Source organism: Pithys albifrons, chromosome 1 (genome assembly GCF_047495875.1).
Source record: "Pithys albifrons albifrons isolate INPA30051 chromosome 1, PitAlb_v1, whole genome shotgun sequence".
Classification (NCBI taxonomy): domain Eukaryota; kingdom Metazoa; phylum Chordata; class Aves; order Passeriformes; family Thamnophilidae; genus Pithys; species Pithys albifrons.
This window is the reverse complement of record NC_092458.1, coordinates 99,460,261-99,482,558: the sequence shown is the minus strand read 5'-3', so window position 1 is coordinate 99,482,558 and position 22,298 is coordinate 99,460,261. Positions and strand designations below refer to the sequence as shown.

Sequence of the window (22,298 nt, the reverse complement as noted above, 5' to 3'; positions counted from 1 at the left end):
TGTGCAGGCCTGCCTGGCCCCTCCAGAGATGGGGGCTGCCAGGCTGTGGTATGGATAGCCAAGCAACATCCTGTTGCAAACCACCACTACTGCTGTTTCGTACCTCTTGGCTGGTCTCTGATACCGTGGGACTTGGGTGGTGGCTGCACACCAGGGTGGGGGTGGGCAAATAATTTTGGCATGATATACTGCCACTTTGTCAGAGTGGGAACTGCCATCTTGGCTTTGTCTGGCAGGACGGTGCACATGTGGTGATGCTGAAAATGTTTTCTTGCCCTTTTTCTTGCCCTGACAGAGTTCCCATTCTACGACCACAACGACTAACTGTCCCTTCCTGGTATTCATCAGCCAGAATGGTAAGAATAGCTCGCCACACAACCGTTGCCTGGGCTGCTTGTTGGTCAGCATGCTGCACGGCTTGCCACAGTTTAAAGCTGAACTTATCCCACTCGGAGTAATTTCTCAGGAGATCACATAGTTGTTCTTTGATACTAACTTAACGATTTAAGGGAGGCTTTATTGAGAGGGTGCCTGTGGCAGCGGATTAGGTATTTAAGTCTGCTGTAGCTCTCCTGCTCTTTTCTTAAAATCATGCACCCATCATGGGGCTTAGAGTGGATTTCAGGGTAAAGGGCACGGGGGAATGCAATTTCCATGGTCGTGGACCTACCTCTTCATGCAGTCACTGATACCCTTGCTGCTTGACTCTGTGGTGGGGTGACTGTTTGGATGGGGAGTCATGCCACTCTGCCACTCGAGCCCGTTGGGTTTGGCAAGGTGTTCTTCACAGAAAAATTCTCTTTCCAGTCCCTGTTTTCGGGAATCAATTAATGGAAACCGACTGTGAGGGAACAACTTCTCAGCGAACACACCATACACAATGTGGGGGTGAAACCAAAAAGCCTTTATTAATGGAGGAACTGACTTTTAAGGGGTCAGTTCAGGGAGGGGCTTGGAACAGAAGGGATTGGGTAAAACATGTGTTGGTTACCATTAAACATCCAATGAGAGGAGATCTGAAGGGAGGGCTCTGGAACTTGGTCACAATAGGTCAAGGAGAGGGGCGAATGGGATAACTGGCAACCCAAATGACCAACAGGGCCTTAGGGCTCAGGGCTGGATAGGTGGAAGAGATAGGCAGCATTTCCGGCAGACTGCCAGCAGTGCCATTTCCAGCAGACCACCAGAAGTGCCGGGCAGGCATAGTACCCCCAGGAGGGGCCACTGCGGCTCAGATCTTCCTGCAGGTACCGGACACCGCAGCAATGGTGTGCCGCCCATGGCCGCTGCCCACGCTGCCCGCGCCACCTGGTGGCACTCCCTGGCGGCAGCAGCGGGGCTATGGCACTGTTACTGGGAGATGGTGGCAGCAGCAGTCTGTCACGGCAGCAGCAGGAGTTGGGCGGCCCTGCAGCAGGGGACATGCCTGGGCAGGACTGATCCAGCCTGGGAGAGATGGCACCAGTGCCTCTGGTGCCAAGGCTCATTAGGAGACACATGGAGGAATGGAGGAGACGCATGGAGGAAACATGTTTAAATCTAAAGGTGCCACTTGAAGCCACGTTATGGGTTAAAAAAGTAGGCCTAGAATTAGGTTTTAAAGTTCAGACCAGGCCTGGGACTGTCAGCTGACTTGAGCTGGGCTGGGCTAGCTAACAGCTGACTTCTTCTAGCCAATAATATTGTATTCCATACCATAGTACATCATCTCAAAAGGGGTAAAATCCAGTGTGTGGAAGTGGCTTGTTCAGCTCCAGCATGACTGCACTAGAAGAATGTGCCACAGCTCTTCTACAATGCTAGGCCCCCGCTCCTGCTGCCGCTACTTGCATTTTGTTTGAGTTCAGGGAAGTAGAAATATTTTGTTGTTATACCTTCTCTTTCTTGCAAGGTGTCTTTTAGAGTACTTATAGATTTAGAGTAATACACTTTCTATTAATTGGGGAGTGGGAGGTTATTTCTTGTTATATATATATAACTTGTCACTGTCCAAGCTCGCTCGGCCGTGGCAGATGGACCTTGGGACTTAAAACGGTGGGGCCAGTTCTGCGCATGCTGAGCCTCACCTAAAATCCACTGCGCAGGCTCGAAGGGCACACCCCCACCTGGGGAGAGCCCTTCCCAAATCTTCGTTGGCAAAGTTTGGCCATACATACATACATATATAACTTGTTTAAATGTGTGTTATATTATAGTTTTCTCTTAATTTTCTCTTTTCTGTATAAATACGTATAGTTAGTTTCAGCATAAACCTGGTTTAGTTTTTTTCCCTCTCCCCCTTCTTCCCTTTTCACTGTCTTGAACAGTTGGCGTTTTGCCACCTCAACCCAAGACAGGTCAGCAAATCCAGTCCTTTCCATCAGCTGTAGAGCTGAATCACATATCTCACAATTGAACAATGACAAGAACCCACTTAGACACCACCTCCAACTTGACAAACATTGGGTTATTCAACCTCTCACCTCTACCATCAATTAAAGGGCAGTCCATGGCTCTCTTCAGACATTCAGGATAACGGATACTGCTACTGACCAGCTGGTCAGAGCACAACTGGTCTCAAAAATTACACCACAGTAATGTAAGCTACTCTGGCAGGTATGTCAGCAACAAAATCTTTTAGTTACCTGAACATAAAAGAATATGAGACCCATCACTACAGGCTAAACTTGGGCATCACTTCAAAATAGAGCAGGTGGAGGGTGGAAGCTTTTTAAAGAGCAACAATACCTACCAATGGGGAAATTTATTCTGAGTTTTTGGAGAAAACTTAAAAACTCGCAGTAGTAAAATTAAGTAGTGTTGGACAATAAAAAAAAACACTTTTTAAAATTATTCTTGCTTTAGACTACAACTGCTTGCTTTTATTGAAAAACATTTGGTGGAACATTCACACTATACAAGAAACACTGACAATTAGTCAAATGCACAGAAGACCACAGACAAGTAAAAGAACTATCTGCATTAAAACAAAAAAATTGCTGGCAAGTATTCCTAGTTAGCATTTTGAATTAATTGCTCAAACATACACCAACCTTTGCTTAAAGGAGTGCTGCCACCAGTCTTGTTTGAAAACATCTGACTTTCAACACTGCATGGAAAAGCTATTTTATCTAATGCTGTTAATGCCTTTATTTATGTTACATTTTAGCTCTGACTGCAAAAAACCCTCACCAAACAAACGAACATACAGTTTTTGGGCCATTCCTGTCTCTGAGCATGGGTTGAGCAAAGGCTGTGGAGACGAGACAAGACAAGGAAAAGTGACTTAATGTTTTTCTTTTGGACATCACAGCATCACAGTGAGGTTTCACATTGGTTTAGGAAAATAGACATCCAGTTCAGTAGATACTGAATATCAGGGAAGTCAGAAGATAAATTCTTTGCTTTCAGAGAGAAAAATTTAAATAAATATTTACATTAAACCAGAATTCTACAGATCGATCAATCAGAAGTCTTGACTTAAAAAAAATCTATTTCTGTCTGGGTTATCTTTTTAAAAAAAGAGCAACTTCTTGGGTAGGATGCAGACTCAGCACTGTTTCACTACAGCGTGAGCCACTCATGTCTTTCAGCTCTCTGATAGCTTTTGCAATGTTTCCACAGAGTCCTGAAGATTACAAGGGCAAGTTTCACATTTTCCAGTCTCCTGCAGTTAAACATGTAATTTCTTTCAGACTTTCCTGAGCAGAGGAGCCATACATGACTCAATAGCTGTCACTCTTGTCTCCAGAGCTCTTAATATAGTGTGTGCCTGCAAAACAACCAGGGAAAGGGACTTGGCTATGAATGGAATTTCACAATACTAAGAGCAGAAAGTACTCAAATCTGATCTCACATTACCAGTTCTATTTGACTCTATTCCTGTTACTTTCACAGTTTGAAAGCTCACTTGACTCTAACATTCATGCTCCACACTCTAACTTTTTCCAGCCTTGGTGTCAGAGCCACACACTCAGCTTCTGCAGTCAACTTCATCATGCTATTTGCTCCCAATCCTCCCTACCTGCAGTCACAAGTTTTCACTAGAGTAAAACATGAACTTGATTTATGACATAATATTTCAATACAAAGTTACAACAAAAGCATTTAGTCCGTTTGCACAAAAGGCAAGAGATAAGACTAGAAGTGAAGATCTGAAGAAGTGAACCAGAACTATTTAGAAATGAAATATCAAATTACCAAGACATAAATAGGAATTTAATGATGTGTGTGATAAACAGAAAATGCTAATTACTGTGAAAATTGAAGGAAAAGTTACTGAAAATCTGGCATAACACAAGATACTAATGGCATGTAGCAATACAGTAGATGCTACAACCCACAGAATTGCTCTGGATGAAATAAGCTGTTTTGTAGAAGCTCTTGAAGGATATTAAGATTTCACAGAGGTGATTTAAACAAAGAATGATACAAGATTAAGTCTTACCCTTTGCAGCACCTCTTGCAAGTCAGCACAACTTTCAAGAGTCAGTGGCTCCTCATCAGTAAGAGCTTGTTTTTCTGAGGATCCTAGAACATAGCTGAAATGCCACAGTTTAGATCATGCCCTTCTCACTCTGAAGGCAAAAAGTCAAAGGTAGTGCTGCTCCAGAACTCCAAGAGAGAGTCATGGATGTTGTAGGGTTTCAGGATACAGCAAAAAATTACAGACATGGAGAATGGAGCAGCAGTGGTTGGGAGAAGCAGCCACCACCATCACTGCTCAAGAAAGTGTCATTTTGTGGCCAGGCTAGTGCTTCAGCAAATTTTAGTGCCATGGAAAAAACACAGCCACATAATGAAGGAAACAAACCTGAAACAACTGTCCAGAGTAAGAGGGTGAACAGCCGCATCAATACAGCAGAATAAATGGGAACTTAACAAAAAGCACAAATATTGAAGCTAGACCAGACAGAAAAAACTACTGTTTACTAGACCACATGCTTGCATAAAAGAACTCTGGTGTGGGCCCTTAATTCAGGATAAAGTCATTGTAGAGCATTTTAAGACCACCTTAAAGTGCTAGAAACCAATTAAACCAAAGAACACCTTCATTTTCTAGACAGTTTTAAAGACAGCTAAGTGAGAGCCTGAAGTACATACTTTACTCATCTTAGCAATGACCAAGCAGACCTGGCCAGTCCAGGCTGGACCCCACACAAGTTGTGCCTAAGTCCCTCTGCCCATGTTTCCTGCTGACAATGCGAACATCTAACAGCTAACCTCTAACAGCTTATAGGCGGGCCTATTTGGTGCTACCCATGACTGCAGGCTTGTTCTCTTCTGATGAAATAAGAAGGAACCCTCCTGTGCTAGTGACATTTTCTTGGCTGGTATGCAATTTCTTACAGAAAAGGCAGCCCCAGTATTGGGTTTTTTCTGGAATTTGTCTTACACAGGTGATGTTTCTCACACTCGAGCACCATGATGCCAACAATACAGAACACCATTCTGAACAGAGTAGCACAAACAAATGTACCTGGACATGCCAGAGATATAACAGGAGAATTTCTCAGTGAGATACTGGGTGGGTGAAATGGAGCTGTCAGCCTTCCCCATAAACATTCTGCATGTACCTTTCAACAGAGTCAATGCTGAAACAGAATAAATTCCTCTTGTAGTCAAGATGCTTTGGGGTGCACCTGTAGATGTTTCCAAGTGTCCTCGAGCAGCCAGAGCAGAACAAGGTTTGTACCATGCTGTTAAGTAAGACATGTAACATTTATTCCAGAACAATAAAAGGAAGCACCTCTCCCTATCCCTGTTCTAAAAAAATTCATGCATTACACATTTTTAGAGCATTCCTTCCTGCTTTACAGAGTGTAATTATGGGTACTCATCTTTCAGCCTGCATTCCCAGCAGTTCCTTAGGCTGGCTGACCTCCGCAATACTAACTGCATCACTGAATGACAAAAGGGTTTGGGATGGAAGGTACCTTAATGCTCACCCAGTTGTGAACCATGCCATGGCAAGGACACCTTCCACTAGACCAGATTCCTACAAACCACAGGGATGGGGCAGCTGCAGCTTCTCTGGGAAGCCTGTGCCACAGCCACACCACTCTCATAGGGAAGAATTTCTTCCTAATGTCTAATATTCTTTCATTCTAAGGCCATTCCCCCTTGTCCTATGCCCCTGTGAGAAGTCCCTCTCCCTTAGTCCACAAGCACGTTGAACAGACCTAATCCATAAACACCTTGCAGAGACCACCTGAAATACGTGTTTCCGGGGCTCTCCTGGAGCACACGAGCACTCCTGCCCGCCGGGCCGTTTCACCGGGCTTGTGCTCAGCGCCTTCCAAGGGACCTCCTGGCTACCCTGGACAGGTAGGGCAGTGCCCAGGTGGGTCCTCCCCCACCCGCATCTCACCATCCGCACTCGTCGGGCAGCTTGGAGAGGGTCAGCTCCTGGTCCACCGAGACGCTGGCGGCCGCACCTGCACAGAGGTGAAAGGAAGGAAGGGATGCGGGGAGGTGACCGCGGGGAGGTGACCCACTGGAATACGCCAGGGCTGGCACTCACTGCGCAGCAAGATGCAGCCACCCTCCTCGTCGTTGGACACCCAGCTCAGCGTGTCGCCCACCGGCCGCCTGCATCCGGCGCACAGGAACACCATGGGCAGATCCGTGTTGTCCGAGCCCCCTGCTCCCGCCTGCTGCTGCTGAGGTTGTTGCTGCTCCCTGTGCCCATCGCTCACCTGCGGCACAGACACCGCGCAGCCCGACTCCGACAGCGCGAAATGCGCGCCCGCCATGGCCTCCAGACCGCCCCCCGCGCAGGAAACGGTAGTGACGTCAGACATGGACCCCGGACCGCCCTGAGGAGCGCCCAGGCCGCTCGTGTCTCGTTTGGGTCGGAAAGGTCGTTTTAAGATCTTGGAGTTGAAGCAAAATATATGGTTATTCCAACACATCCTTTATTTATAAAGCATTATATCAGGTCACACGTAGTTCATAGAATATCCTGAGTTGGAAGGGACCTACAAGGATCATGCAGTCCAGCTCCTGGCACTGCAGACACCCCAGCGATCCCACCGTGTCCTTGAGAGCATTGCCAAAACGCTCCTTGAGCTCTGGCAGCCTTGGGGCCGTGACCACTGCCCTGGGGAGCTTGGAGACCCTCGTTCCAGTGTCTGGCCACCCTATGGGAGAAGAACCCTTTTCTAATATCCAGCCTAACTTTCCCCGACGCAGCTCCAGCCATTTCCTTGGATCCTGTCACTGGTCACAGAAAGCAGAGATCGGAGCTGCCCCTCCGCTGCCCCTCGTGAAGAAGCTGCTGACCGCGATGAGCTCTGACCTCAGTCTCTTCTGCATCTAAACAAGGCAAGTGACCTCAGAAGCTCCATGTGTGGCTCCTCCACACAAGGAGGAGTTCTTTACCTCCAGATAAACTCAGGAGTGTCTTCCAGCCCAGCTGTAGTCAGGAACTCCTAGGAGCAGTGCACTGCTGCAAGGGGCTTGGAGAGAAGGTTTTGTGACCCAGCGGGCACTTATGCATCCCATTCCTGGGATACTTCACATCCATCTCAGATAAAAATGTGGTGAGGAATAACATAATGTTCCATCAGGAAGCAAGGATTGCATTTCACGGGCTGCTGTTACATCCCTGCCAGACATTAATACCCATTGCCACTGGATATTTTCAGTCCCAAAGCAGTCCTTGAGCTGTGAGACCCTAGAGTGATTGACACAGGCATCAGTTATGCAATTCTCTTTCTGAGGGCACTGAAGTACAATGAAGCAAAGTATTAGGTTGGAGCTCTGAGCTAGCTTAAAACGCACTACTAGCATGGCTAACAGAACAAACTCCTCTGAGTATTTCTGGTCGTATGAGTATTATTGGGATTACATAGATCCAATTCCAGTAGATGGAAGCAAGTTGAAGATTAATAAATGTAAGTATTGTAGAGTATTAGGTGCTAATCTAGTACAGAAAAAAGTTGCATAGCTTGTCTCACTGACCTGGTTTTGTTTCCTTGCAATAGATCCCATACTGGGGCATGGTTTGTATGGATGAGTGTCTGCCTTCAGACAGATTAATTACTAACACTGAAAGTCTGTGCTTTATCTTCCAGTATTAGAAACTGCCGATACTAACTCATGTTTGGAAGGACAGATATTTTGACGTTGTTTGTTCAGGGGAAATCTGATGACTTGCAAATCTGTAGTTTGGGATGTTCATTACCTGTAATCTACTGTCAGGAAAGTTGACTGCATGAGTGGAGATTTTCATAAAACTATTGTGTTGTTGGCTTGGGACCTCAGGCTTACATCGCAATTGACAAACATTCAGAGCCTTAGTAAAAGAAATGTATTGTTTTCACTAGCCAGGAACAAAATCTGTTCTTTTAGCTTTCCTCCTTTGATTTAGTGCTGCTGAATGAATAATATACATTATTAGAATAATGTATAATGAATAATAATACACATTATTGTGAAAATTATATCCTGCTGTGGAAGCTGATTCTGCTGGGTTTTGCAGTGTATTTTCAAAGGATGTGATATGAAATAGCATTCACACAATTCACCTTGCAATAGCCCACACTTGGTTTTACACAATGAAATAACAACATCATTTTATGGTTACTTAAAATGGCAAGTAATTTTGTTTTTTCTAATGTAACTACACTGGTTTGGTTTTGCTGAGATAAAATGACAGGCTATGTTCAGAGGGAATAACAGAGTATAGCAGATGGATTGACAGAGATCAAGGGAGAGCAGAAGGTATGTTCAAGTCACTTTGGCTCCAGACAGCTTTCTCTCAATTTCTGTCAAGGCTCTGCCTGTGGCTGTGTCCTCAGATGACAAAGTTAAGGGGTTTGCTCATTGCTGTTTAGTTTACTAAAGACAGCTGCGACTGTTCTGATGTGGTTTCAGAGACTAAAATTGCATTCCCCAGCGTTATTGTAGTGATCTGGTCTGTAAGGAAAATGTGATGGTCTTTCAGAATATTTTTATGTCTCTGTAATAGTGCAAGAGACTGCCCTTCTGATAGTGAAGACTGAACTGGCCAGCGTTAGGAGCTGCTTGTCCTTTGCTTGCTTGGAGAGCAAGGATACTCTGCATTGCCTCTAGAAAAGCTTTTCTGGACGTTTGGATGAGCCAAGGGTTTATTGACTCGAAACTTAGAACACCACACCTTACAGAAGGTGTTGTGAATATCCACATCCTTCCATGCAGAAAATCTTGCTCTGTAATGCTGTAGAGCAACATTTGATTCTGCTGGGACCAGGCAGATTATGAGTAGCTGCTCTAATTCTCTTAATTTTAAAGCTAGGGCAGATACTTACCTCTAAATTCCACCTGGAAAACCCCAAACTGCACCAAAAATCAGGAGTCTACTCTTGCCACATTTTTTTTTCTCATTTATAACGTCTTTCTATCATTTGGGTTGCCTGGTACATAAAAGAGGTGGAGTTTGTTACAGCACTTCCGTCTCTGGGTATTTCTCTCTATTCAGCTGCCTGTATTCTTGACATATATAGAAATTGTACTTCTGTGAGAAAATGCTCACCCTCTGTTAAATTTAGTTTAAATTAGTTGATAGTTTTGTGGAGAAAATTACCCCATATACTTGTGAGTGATCTTATCAGCCTTTATTTCCATTAAAAGCAAGGTAAAACAATCTCTTGCTAATTTTTTTCCACTTACTCTCTCCCTGTAAAGAAGCTGAGAAGTCTGCCACCTTTCAAAGTATTTTTGTATTCTAAGGAGATGAAAACTGACATTTTTCCATGCCAGCAGTCCAGAAGGAATGGAGACTGCGTCCTCTCGGTACTATTATTCTTCCTTCTCCAAATACCACTGCTGGAACAGTGGGTTACAAGTTAAAAAAGAAAACACTAAGGGAAACAAGTCCACAGCTAACTTAGTTGAGTAAAAGCACCAGTCAACCAATGAATATACTTTGTAGGTTTTCCTGTGTTTGCAGAATATTTACATTCTTGTATCTCCAAAACCCACTGGGATTATTGTCTTCATGTTCTTGGGATGTGTATAAGTGGATTAAGCTCAGCAAGTCCTTGCCCTTTGCACCGAGTATGAAATGTGATCGTTTCTGCTCAGATAGCCAGCCACAAGCATTCCAAGTCTGTAAAAATGTAGGATACCTCCAGGATCACAGTAACCCAATAAATCTTTATGTTCCAGAGCGGTTCTGCTGAGTGACTTCAGTGACCTGAGTGTTTGTTTGGGGACATTGCTGGCACAGCCCAAGTGAATAATGCAGTTGCCGTAACCCTGGGATGGGATTGTAGCTCCATAATTCAATTTTGCCTGTTGGTTGTTTTTATTTAATGTAAAACAGGGACCTGCATCTCTGCACTTCCTTCCCTCCATTATGTGAAGCTTTGTGAGACCGTGCTTGTCCCATGAAAATGCATCTAAATCCAGCTGTAAAATCATGGTCTTGTTTTCTATTAATAATGTGCATCTCTCTTCTTTAAAAAAAAAATTCAAAAAAATTCAAAAGCTTAATTGGTCCATGAGCTAATAGGCTACTGAAGAGCATGCACACACACATGCAAAAAAGATGGTAAAATTTAGCAATAAGAAAGCTTTTTATACATTGTTAAAATATATTATTTCAGTTTAAAAAAAATTCTGAACTTAAAACCAGGACGTTTTGGTTCTAACTTCCCCTGTGACCTAGAGCAAATTTATTTAACTTCAGTGAGTTCCATGAAACATATTAAAGCTGCTTTAAAAGATGAATTCAAGATAGTTCTGATACAGAATTCTCTAAATCCAAACTCTTAATTTCTGTCCCAGTGGCTTTGAAAACTTCAGAACTTTGGCCTTTTCAAAATATCCCTGGACTTTTTAATATCCCTTTGCCTTTTAATATCCCTTTGCTTTTTTTTTTTTTTAACCCAAAGACCCCTAATTGTCACTTGAGGAGCTGAGGTTAGCCAGTATTATGCCGTTGCTTTTTTCCGTAATAAGTTTGTGAAGAGCATGTCAGAATATTGGTTTTCAGATGCTAATTTAATATCCTCTGAATTAAAGCTCATTGAAACTTTTTTTAACAGAGGAAGAATAAAATAAGCTGCCCCTCCACACTGATATATCTCAGTAACCCAGACAAAACTCAGCTTTCTGAGAAGGGTACAGCTGGGCCAGCCCTAGTTTGAGGTTTAAAAGGGCTACTTCCTTTATTCTTTTGTGGCTCTGATGACAGCACAAAGAAACACCCATTCAAACATGCTGGACCTGTATTAAAGAACACAATGTTTTTTCTCCTTTCCGAAGAAAGATTTATTTTATCTTGGTCAATATTTGTCTCTGGAGTCAGTGACCCTTCTTTTTCACCTAGGCTGAAGTGAGTCACCAGCTGTGACTTCAGGGCAGAGTACCCAACCTTCCCAAAGTTTTAACCTGGACACTGGCCACCACCACGCTGGTCCTAGGAAGGGGCATTTTTGAAACAGTGACCAAATGTGATCCTGGGACAGGAGTGGATTCACCCCATCTCTCAGTGAGCCCATTGTTCAAGCAGTACTTTACACAGCACCATATCCTTCATTAAAAAGCAACTTCCTTTGCACCCCCAGCCACCTCATATTCCCATTTCCCAGTTTTGAACACATACTGTGGCACTGAGAATCCTCTTACTTGTTCCTTAAAGAAACTACTTGGTCCTGATAAAGCACTTTTGCACTATTTTATGATGATTACAGAAGTACTTCAGCTGAACAGGGCAAAGGTCACATTCTCTTCCACTGCACTGATGTGCTGTGAGGGTCACAGATACTTTTCAACAAGATTTCTGTAGTATTTTCTCTTGGTATAAAATGCTTTCAAGGCTGGAATTCCTTCCTTGAGGCCATCATCTTAAAGATCCTGGGTAGTACTTTTTCCCCTAAAATCAGGATTTGGCAGTAACAGCTCAGGCTTCAGCACCACACTGTATCCTGCACTGTGACTATTTAAAGGGAACCATATTCAAACATTTGTGCAGCTCTAGTCACCAGCATACTCATTAGATGTTTTCCCCAGCCCATCCCTCAGCCCTGGCCTGTTACAATAAACTGTCAGGAGGCTCTCAACACCTTTAATAAATTGGCACTCAGCTTCCTCTCCCTAAAAGGAGAAATTGAATCAATCGACACACCTTTATTAGAGACCATAAATTATATTGCTATGGCACTGATGACAGGATTAATGTGTTGTGTCCACAGACTCCATTGTCATCACCTTTTGGGTCGGGCTTGCTGCATTTGTGACATTTCTTTTCCTTATTTTACTGTGTATGTCCCGCTCTGGATCAACCCCAGTAAAGTAAGTACAATCAGACATAAAGTTAAGTACAGATCAGTGTGATAAAATAACCTGCATGAGACATTCACTGCCTTGAGCGATCCAGCAATTACCTACAACATTTGTAATTGCACAGAGATGACACCCTTTACATCATTATTTGATTGAAGTGTCTTTTGACCCATTCACTGTTTGCATAAAACAACTGGTTAAAAAGAAATAATGAGGTTTGCAGGTGACATAGCTGAAATCCATTGCTTTCTCAAGAAACAACAAAAATAAAAGAGGCAGCTTACCCAAATAAACCACAAAGCAGGAAGCAGGCTAACAACACAAGAAACATGGAAATGGACATAAAATTGCAGGGTAGCAGAGATATGTTCCCAGTAATTTGCTGGTCCTAAAAAACTTGCAGGAGAAGTCTGTCTGAAAATCTCAGAGTGTTTGGGAGACTTAAACAAAGTATTGATTTTTAAGATGTTTTCACTTTCACATTGTGTTACTAAGTGAAATACTTGACCATCAAAAGAGCTGTTGTGAACAAGGCAAGTCTAGGAATGTTTTGTGGAGTACCCAGGAATCATTAATGAAAAGCAGTATTGGATGATATTTGCTTAGACTTCATTTTTCTAGGCTTGAAACAATTTTAGGACTGAAGGGACTATTCAACTACTGCCCCCCTGCCTGCCCCTCAAACCTTGCCCTTTTTGTTTGAGTTCCTTTTAGTTTTTAAGCCCCACTTCAATTACCCTTCTCCCATATCCAGCAACAAAATCAAGAGGGGTGTCTGGAAGAAGTTATTCCTGTAAACTTCCACCAGCCCCTCCAGTCATCCTCTTTGTTGTGTCATCCATTTATTACCCTTGGCATGACAATTGTCCAGTATCTGTATGGAAACCTCCTGTCTCTTTTCCTGTGATAATTCTGATACATTCACCCAACAAACATGCACACACGTCACTGATCAAGGCTGGAGAACTTTTACCTTCACTCTTTCTGTTCTTATACATCTCTCTGTCACTCCCAGGGACGTGCAGGGCACTCACTGTGTGCTCTCCCAGCTTGCTCAGGGCCAGATTAGAGGAGCTGGCTTTTGAGCAAGGCAGTTCCTGAGTGCACCTTGTGCTTCAGGGGAATGTTGAGCAAATGCCCACCACAGGTCAGCTAGATTCCCTGGGATGTCCCCAGAGGTTACATTTTCATAGAATCACAGAAACACAGACTGGTTTCATGGGGAAGGGACCTTAAAGATTATCTCATTGCACTCCCCTGCCATGGGCAGGGACACCTTCCACTAGCCCAGGTTGCTCTAAGCCCTGTCCAACCCAGTCTTAACACTTCAGGGATGAGGCAGCCACGGTTTCTCTGGGCAACCTGTGCCAGGGCCTCACTACCCTCACAGTAAGGAATTTCTTCCCAATATCCCATGTAACCCTGAACTGTGCCAGTGGGAAGCCATTCCCCCTTGTCCAAAGTCCCTCTCTAGCTTTCTTGAGCCTCTTTAGACTCTGGAAGGGGTTCTAAGGTCTCCCTGGAGCCTTCTCTTCTCCAGGCTCACTACCAGCTCTCCCAGCCAGTCTCCAGAGACTGCTCCAGAGACTGCTCCAGCCCTCAGAGCATCTCCAAGGCCTCTTCTGGGCTGACTCCAACAGCTCCATGTCTTTTTTTTTGTATTGTAGTCCCCACAGCTGGAGCTGGGGTCTCACATGAATGGAGGAGAAAGGGAGAATCCCCTCCCTCACCCTGCTGGTCTTGCCTCTTTCAGTGCAGTGTTGATGCAATTTTGGCATCTCTTCCACTGCTATGCAACACCAAGGTCTCCTCTTTTTGCAAGGGCACACCACCCTCCACAGCAGGGTTGCTGGTTTTAACCTGTATATCCACACAGAGAACAAGCCAGCGTCAAAGGCTCTTCTGAAAGGCCTATGCAACAACTATATCTACTTAAGCCACAGCTTAATCCTTAAGTTAGAGACACTGAGATGTCCTGGACCTGACTGTGACTGATTGCATCACACATCTCTCTACAATACCAAAGACTTCAGCACTAAGTCTAATGGGTGAGTTTGAGACAGGAGAGGGGGGAAGGTTGTGGAACTCATGTCCCAGTCCCCTTTGTAACCATTACATTATCTCACAGAAATAAGACAAAAGGTCTGAGACATGGGATCACTGATTTCAAACCCATTAGCATGCCAAGGCAGCTGATGATCCAGAGCCAGTATTAACATTTGCCTCAGTGGTGTTTCTTACCATCCAAAATAATGCAGAAAAGTGAGGGTTAGTGGCTGGAGACAGTTCCTTGGTAAGGTTGGGACTTCACACAGTCGAAGGGACACAGGGCAAGTTCCTTCCTGGACCTCTCTACAGGAATGCTGGTCTCCCATGCATTTCATTGGAAGCTGTGCATTCCTGGCAGGTGTGCACAACCCTAAACTTCTGGCTCTTGCTTTCCTACCAGACAGTGTAATGTTGGAAAAAAAGCCCCAAATTGGGTGCCCAGAGAGATAGAAGATCTGTGTGTTTCATCCATTGTCCCCATTTCATTTAGTTTCAGAGAGGTTCACTCCAGGACCCCTGGGCTCCCTGGTGGCATAAGCCCTGCTGGCTCCAGATAGATCTTCTGCAGTAAGAAACTCCATTTTGTGTTTAGATGTGGTGCTTCATGGATATGAAGCTGCCTTTATCCTTCAAATCATGTTTCTCTCAAAAAATGACATCAGACATTTTTCACTGTACTTGGCTTTCTCTAGACCTGCACTGTCTGGACTTAGCTTTTCTGCACTTTGAATCACTTTTTCAGTTGTATCTTATCTCAGCTTTAATTCTGTGATTTTGTCTGGGCTGAAGTGAGTCGCAACACTGCCTTAGAGTGACCTAGCTAGCTAGACCAGTTCACTCTGAGTACTGGGACTCTGGAACTCTTCCAGCCTTCTCCAACCTCCTTGCTGTTCCAGGGATGGCTAATGTTTAACAGCCTGCTAGTTGTCCTCAGACAGTTTCTGGGTCTCTAAGATTATTTCAGTTCTGATCTCAGTTCTCTAGCTGATTTTAAAACATGGATTGTATTTAGCTACTTAATGGACTGGAAAGAAAATGTCCTGTTTGGGTATTTTCATCTTGCTTCTGTCAAACAGAGAGAAATGTCTTGAAGACACCTGCAGCATAGCAAAGAAACCCCCAAACCTGTGCTCAGATTTAGAGGTTTTGTTTCTGCTTTTTCAATTACTATTAAGCAAAATCCCTCTTGGGTTAGTCTTGTCAGGCAGAGATATTTTAAGCTTTCACTAGCAGTTAATACAAATTTGAGGTTATAAAGTTCATATTTCACTTTCTCCCAAGTATTAAATATTTTCCTTTTTATCCCATTTGCTTTATCTTGCTTTTTAGATTTTGGGTGTTAGGTTTGTCTAGCCACTGAAATACTGGTTTGTAGTCCAAGATGTCTTCTTTCTCCCTTCTAAAGCCGGGCTTTTCAAAAATTTTCCATTTCCATTCTCATTTTTGGGTTACATTTTTCATCCCAATGTAACTTTCCTCCCCACCTTTGAAGCCCTAAGGATATAGTAGTTGATATCTTGTCTTCAGCCCTGTTAAACAGAACTTACTGCTTCTAGACCAGCACTCATCTGCTATTTACTTCTAAAGGGTGAATTTTGGGAAGCTGCTGGGAAGAGGGCTCAGGGAGGAGGAGGCAGGTGCATTTTTCTGTTCTCATATCACACCCTCCACCCCACCACTAACTTTTTTTTCTGGCAGAACCACACATCTTTGAGTCGTTATTGTTTGTATGCTGGAAATTTCCTGCTACTTTCGTTTTATCTATTCCTTTCTAGGTCTGTCCCATTTCCTTGTTCAGTTCCCTACAATCCCTTAGAGCTGTGTCTTAGTTTTTTCACAACCCCAGTATCAGGCAATCTCTCCCAAATCTCTCGCATCCTTCTTGTTCTTGCCCTCAGTGACACCCATTCACAGACTCAGGAAGCTTTTATCCCTCTTGTTTATTCTGGAAGCAGCCATAAGAGTTCCCTTCACCCTTGGTACAGAGCAAGTCATAACAAAGTTTCTACTTTCCTCTTGAAAAATCCAGCTAAAGAACCGAGATTAATGGCTGGACTGAAGGTCCCGTCTTGAGGGAGGGGAGTCACCTCATATCACCCTCAGTTCACACCTTTCCTGTTGGTCATACTACTTTTCCAGGCAAGGACATAGTTCTTATTGGTGAATAAAGAGGGCTGAAGTCCAAGAGCTTCTTTTATGCTGGATTCAATGTCTTATGTGTTAGATGCAGCATCTTATGTATTTTTAAAAACTTTGATAATGTACTTCCTGTTGAAACTGAGACTGTCTCTTCCAAACATGTCCCTGATAGCTGTACATTTTTCTGTCCACACATTCCAGACAAGTGATTGTAGAGAGCCAGAGAGAAGAAATCAGTTCCAATGGGGAACAGCTTCACTGTGATGACCTCAGGAGCGCATACTCAGATGTGGTTGCTTCTTAAATACCTATCTCCCTTTCAGATGAAATGGGCTTTCCTGGAAGGATGTGATGCTGAGGTAAAATTAGAAGAGGTTAAACAAATTCAGGAATGCAGTTCCTGTGACTGCAGAGAAAAGCTCGGTGCTGTGACTGTCTGTTAAATACCTGGATTCAGTAAAAGGAAAATGTCTTTCAACAAAGGACAAACTTGAAAAACCTGGATACACAAGAGGAGGTCCTAATGGCCATATTTGAGTAAAATGGCTCAGCACTTCCCCCAAGGATAGAATATGTCCTTTATTAACTTTTGAAAAAAAATGCTTGGGTTACTTAAAATTTATTAAAACACTGCTTATCTAGAAGAGCCTTTAAAAAGCTAATGCCAGCACTAATTATCTCAAGAGAATGCCTTCCTGAATACAGCCATCTGCTTTATCTGCTAACCAGAAACACAGTTTTGCTACCAACAACCAATTGCCTTTTGCTTCCATTTCGAAAGGATTGCTGGAAAAAAAAGGACATTGTTGAACAGTCTTGAAATGGTATCTGCCAGTTACTCAGGCATTAGAAAGGGAATATATCTTACATCAAGAGAATATATTTTATATCAAAGGAAAATGCTGGCAAAACCACAAAAGCAACACCATGTTTCTGCATGAGGCTGATGAATACTTTGACAAAACTACTGAGGGTCACAGCAGTGTTTTGGTGACATGGAGGGGATTGGGTCCAGCTCAGCTAGAGCAGAGTCAGAAGACCCACTCACACTTCCTCTCCATTCAGTGGCCTTGGCTCTCCCCAGCTCTCCTCCCCAACAAACCCAGGCAGAACTTGAGAGGCTGAGGAGCACTTGCTGCTCTGGAAAGCACAAAGCTGAGTCTGCAGAGTCAGACTGAGAAAAGCAGCAAGGGCTCGAAGAGAAGTAAGGCTGCACAGCAAGTTCGTGGGCTGAGGACAACACAAAATCCATTTGTAACTTGAGAAGCTTGGACATTCCATATACCCTAGTAAGGAGCAAAAACTGCTCCAGGGAAACACTGCCAGAGCAGCCTTATGCCGCACAAGAAATGTGGGGCAGGATGGTGCCAGAGTGGGTGGGTTGGGTTGTTTTGTATTATCAAAGCCTTTAAACACAAGAGACAGACCAAAACATCAGGCAGGTGTTTGTATTGCTTGTTTGTTTTTTAACTCTTCAGTTTTTAGTCTCAGAGCTGAAACACTGCTGCAGTTTGCTTTGTGAGCAAGCTGTGAGTGGTGCTGGGCTTGGAAACCTGCCTAGGTGTGAAGGCTGCTGGGTCACACCGAGTGCGGAGAATGAGGAAAGGCTGGGGAACTGATGGTGCTGCATGGACAGATATATTAGAGACAAGAGTTTCCATCAGCCAACTCTGATGGCCTCAACAGCCTCTCCCTCCTCTCAGGCCCCCTCACGTTCTGCCTGAACTGAGTTCTCACAGGAGAAACGAATCCACTCCCTTGCTGGCACCAGCTCTCCTGCTGCAAATTGGGAATTACTTGGAATAGTAACACCACTGCAGTCACACAGTGTCATCAAAGACACTGGAGGAAACTTTACCATCCAGACTCATTGTCATCTTCAAGGATGCAGTAGCTTCAGCCATTCCTCCCACATCACTGTGCCCTCAAGATCCTTTCTCCTGACCAGTTCTGCCTGGTCTGCCTGCTCCAATATGCTCTACCTTGACTCAGGACATACTTGTATCACCCTGTTTTTTAAGATCCTCTACTCTACAAGGGAATTTGTAGAAGATATCGAATACTCCCATTCATGACAACTGGTGTTCTTCAATGGGTTGTACTGGAACATGGCTCAGATCACATAACCACTAAAAAGACCTTTTGGGTAGGTTTTTTCCTTTCAAATTACCTGGAAATACAGTATGAAGTATATAAACAGTAATAAAAAACATGCAAAACACAAGCCTGGCTTATAGCACCCAACCTGGGGGCAGGGGAGGGGGGGAAGCAATGCATTCCCTTCCTGCAACATTCCATACATACTCATTTCAAGGTTTCCCAGTGCTCTGCTTTCCACAGGGAGCACTTTATTTCCCCTTGCCCCAGAATCCTCCATTAGAATCAGAGAATCATGGAATTGTTCAGGTTGGAAAAGCATTCTAAGATCAAATTCAACTGTTCCACAGCACTGCCAAGGCCACCACTAACCCATGTTCCCAAATGCCACATCCACACTGTAAAATCCCTTCCATCCTTGGGTTGGTGGAATGCTCTTACCTCATTTCTTTAATTTTCTCAACATATTATACCACTGTTGGGTGTGCTGCGGCCCTCAAGACAGCTGAAACATCACTTCCCTTTGTGTCATGGGTATTGTCTTTAACATAGGTGAGATGAGTCATCTTTTGGTTTGGAATTCCTTTGGTTTCATTGTTCCTGTTTGGTTTTTTTGTAATCAAGGAAAATAAGGGTTTTTTCTTCACATAGATCTCCTGATGTCTGCCCCTTGGGATTCTACAATGAAATAAAATGTAGCTTCTAAGTGGTTTGCAGCTTTTTGAAGAAATACTTTTTAACTCCAGTCCTGATACAGAGCTGATGACTTCTGTAGGACAAGAATATTCAGATGTAGAAGCAATGCTCATTACTTGTGTTTCATGTTTTTTATTTAAAAACAACAAATTCAGTACACATCCCAAGGAACACGTGGTTCTGATTTTTTCCTCTACAGAATTTGTACAAAGAATATGCGTACAGCATGTAGTTGTGAGACAATTTAATTAATCCTGAGTTACATTTCAAAGCTTCAGGTCCTGTGTGTTTGCAGATCTGGACTGTTGTGTGCACTTGCCCTCCATGCCACATTCCAGAACTATCTATCAGATTTCACAGAGAATTCTCAATAAAACCTGTTTATGATCAGTGAGTCCCTTGGGGTTTAGTTCTATCTCTCACCTGTTTCAAGTGGAGAGAAGATGGGCCTTTGCTGCAAGTTCCAGCAGCAGTTATGGTCAGGGCTTTGTTAATTAAAAAAAAAAAGGATAATAAAAATAGACCAGCTCTGATATGAATGCTTTCAAAAGTCACATAATTTAAAACCAAGAAGAACTCAGATTATCATGATTCCAGTGTTCAGTCTTTTATTCACACTGGTTTTGGTATCATGAAATAAACAGGGTTCTTCAAGAAATAGTAAATCATCATGACTAAACCTCCAGCTCCTCATTCTTTGCACTTACACCACATTGTGGGGAAATTATGCAGCCTTTTTTCCCCATCTTATGTTGGAGAGAGGACAGATTTTAAACGACACAGGGGCTGGAACTGTGTCTGGACACAGGTCCAGAGTGCAGGAAACAGTCTTTTGGTTCTTCATATCAAAAATGTCTTAATAGAAATTATATAAATGCCATGTCTTATACTGTTCAAGAAAAGGGAAATTCAAACTTTAATGTCTCACTGAGAGACAATGAATACACTTTCCCCTCTAAAGTTGCTCAGTGAACAGTAATAAAATACTGATTTTTATGACCAAACCAGTTAGGTCTGTATGGGGACAGCTCAGGAAGGTTTCTTGGCTCACAGCAATGATGACAAAGCACATAACATTAAAGATTGAAGTATCAATTCCCTGAATTAATGCACTGATGTTGCCAGGTAAAGGGTTTTGCAAAGAGACATAATAGTTTCTTCTTGTTCCTGAGTTTCCAAGTCGTTGTTTAATTCACCATCTGCACTACTGCAGATCAATCTGACATGAGTTATTAACGTATCTGGCTCCTGTGCTCCAAGCCATATGTCTCCGATGTAAATGGAGGTCAGGAATACACAAACAGCTGCAGAAGACAAATTAAAGAAAAATCAGAACAGATACTCTTCTACTTCCACAGTGATCTGTTTACCTCCAGACTTATATTTTCAAATAGTTTCCTGTTTTCCTAGATGGAAAATCTGTGGGGGTTTTGCCCATGCAGAGCCAATGATCCCCCTCACATGAAGGAAACACATCAGTTTCCTTTCAGCACAACCTTTAAATAAAACAGTTTGAAATTTGGCCTGTGAGATGTTAACACTGACCAGCATATGAATCAGCACCCATGCCCACACAGACTAGTTTATTGCAGACTGTTTTTCCCCTTGGAACTGAATTTTTTTATACCTCACTGAAGTCCATTTTAGTCCTTGAAAGAGAAGTTTCTTTGCAGGAGCCTGTGTGTCAGAAAGCCCTACAGTATGACCCTTCTCTGTGCTGCCCACCCCTGTGCCCATCCCACAACAGATACAGCTTCTACCTTGGGAAGTTGTGAGCCCCAACGGACACAGGCAAACTTCAAAATGGTTTGTTGAATTAAAAAAATGCATGGAACTCCCTACTTCCTCCCATTATATGCCTTGTAACAAGAGATAAGGAAGAGCTAAGTTACCTTTCTTGTTCTCATCCTCTTCTGTCATGGCTGAGAAGCACAAGTATTTCACAAGCTCATGGAAGCTGTTGGTCAGGCCCTGAGCATCCATGAGCTGAAGCATAATGGAGCTGAGCACAGGGAGCTCTTTGGAGAGCTGAGCCTCACAGACCCAGGTGTAAAATTTGAAGAGGTTCTTCCTCAGTGTCCCATCCCTAAGCATCTCCCTCACAGCCGCCGGCTGTGGCACAACACAACCCTGGAGCCAGCGAAGCATCAGTGCCACATTCTGCTCACTGAGGCTGTGCTCCACCATGGACTTCACCAGCCATTTCGTGACCATGACAGTGGATGCACAGGTGAGACTAACTGTGTCATCCCCAAGGTCAGTGGGCCTGAGGAGCTCCCCTCCCTGTTTGGAAGGTGGCACTGGGAAAACAGGCTCCCAATGGGCAAACAGGGAATTCAGATGGTCTCTGCATTTCTCCAGCTCAGATACTTCCAGGTCTGCACCAGTGTTATCTTCTACCCTGTTCTTTTTCTGAATGTGACGATATGCATTAGATGAGGCTTGAGGCTTGTTCTTGTCTTTAATATTTTCTGTAAGAAGAAAACCATAACCAAAATAAACATTAGATACTCCAAAGGTATCTATGTACTTTGCTGGTACAAAACTATGAGAGAAAGGTGTTGATTCAGTTGCTAAAAGGGTAAGAGTATCAGCCTCATTTTACTACTGCTTCATGGAGCCTGTGCCATTCAAATGGGCTCTGGGCAGCTCCCAGGGACTCCAGACTGAACACTGGTCTGAACAGGATCACCCAGCCTGGAGGTGAGAAAACCTCTTGAGGCTTGGAGCACACATTTTGTTTTATACCCACTCATACAGTAGGTTACAGATGTTAATACAATTCTCTTTATGTCTTTCTGAGGAGTTTTAAAGAGTGCAAAAAACTTCAGCAGATCTAAGCTTTCACAGTATCCCTTAAATACATGATACTTTCATAATGAAACTGATACAGAACATTTAAACAAACCTATAGAAGCTTTAATGTGCACCAAAAGTAGTTTTAGCTGCAGGAAACCAGCATTGTTTTAACACCTCCCACTACCAAGTTCCTTGGACATTTTATTCAGAGATCAAAAGTCACACAAGTCCAGACATATTTTTCCTTTCTTCAAACACTGAAAAAT

General features: G+C 43.5%; 2 protein-coding genes across 2 annotated transcripts in view; both read right to left on the bottom strand.

Moving 5' to 3' along the window:
• Window positions 1-2,829: 2,829 nt before the first annotated feature.
• Window positions 2,830-6,773, bottom strand: MIS18A (MIS18 kinetochore protein A). The gene is made up of 5 exons (XM_071562542.1): window positions 6,503-6,773; window positions 6,350-6,416; window positions 5,556-5,678; window positions 4,427-4,520; window positions 2,830-3,751 (listed from the first exon to the last, which is right to left on the bottom strand). Exons 1-5 carry the CDS (start codon window positions 6,732-6,734, stop codon window positions 3,671-3,673), a joined length of 597 nt encoding a protein of 198 aa, XP_071418643.1. The 5' UTR covers window positions 6,735-6,773; the 3' UTR covers window positions 2,830-3,670.
• Window positions 6,774-19,277: 12,504 nt separating this feature from the next.
• Window positions 19,278-22,298, bottom strand: part of URB1 (URB1 ribosome biogenesis homolog) — a 29,375-nt gene continuing 26,354 nt past the window's right edge. The window contains exons 25-26 of the mRNA XM_071562529.1: window positions 21,126-21,704; window positions 19,278-20,537 (exon numbers count right to left, since the gene is read on the bottom strand). Of these exons, the coding sequence (XP_071418630.1) occupies window positions 20,338-20,537; window positions 21,126-21,704 (779 nt within the window). The 3' untranslated portion in view covers window positions 19,278-20,337. The remainder of the gene's footprint in view (window positions 20,538-21,125; window positions 21,705-22,298) is intronic.

What these genes read in the sequence shown, in the direction of transcription:
- MIS18A (XM_071562542.1), bottom strand. Translation starts at nt 6,734, where the DNA reads ATGGCGGGCGCGCATTTCGCGCTGTCGGAGTCGGGCTGCGCGGTGTCT. An exon ending in TGGCTGCATCTTGCTGCGCA is followed by an intron (nt 6,417 to 6,502) that starts GTGAGTGCCAGC and finishes ACCTCTGTGCAG; the next exon opens with GTGCGGCCGCCAGCGTCTCG. An exon ending in TGCAAGAGGTGCTGCAAAGG is followed by an intron (nt 3,752 to 4,426) that starts GTAAGACTTAAT and finishes GTTGTTTTGCAG; the next exon opens with GCACACACTATATTAAGAGC.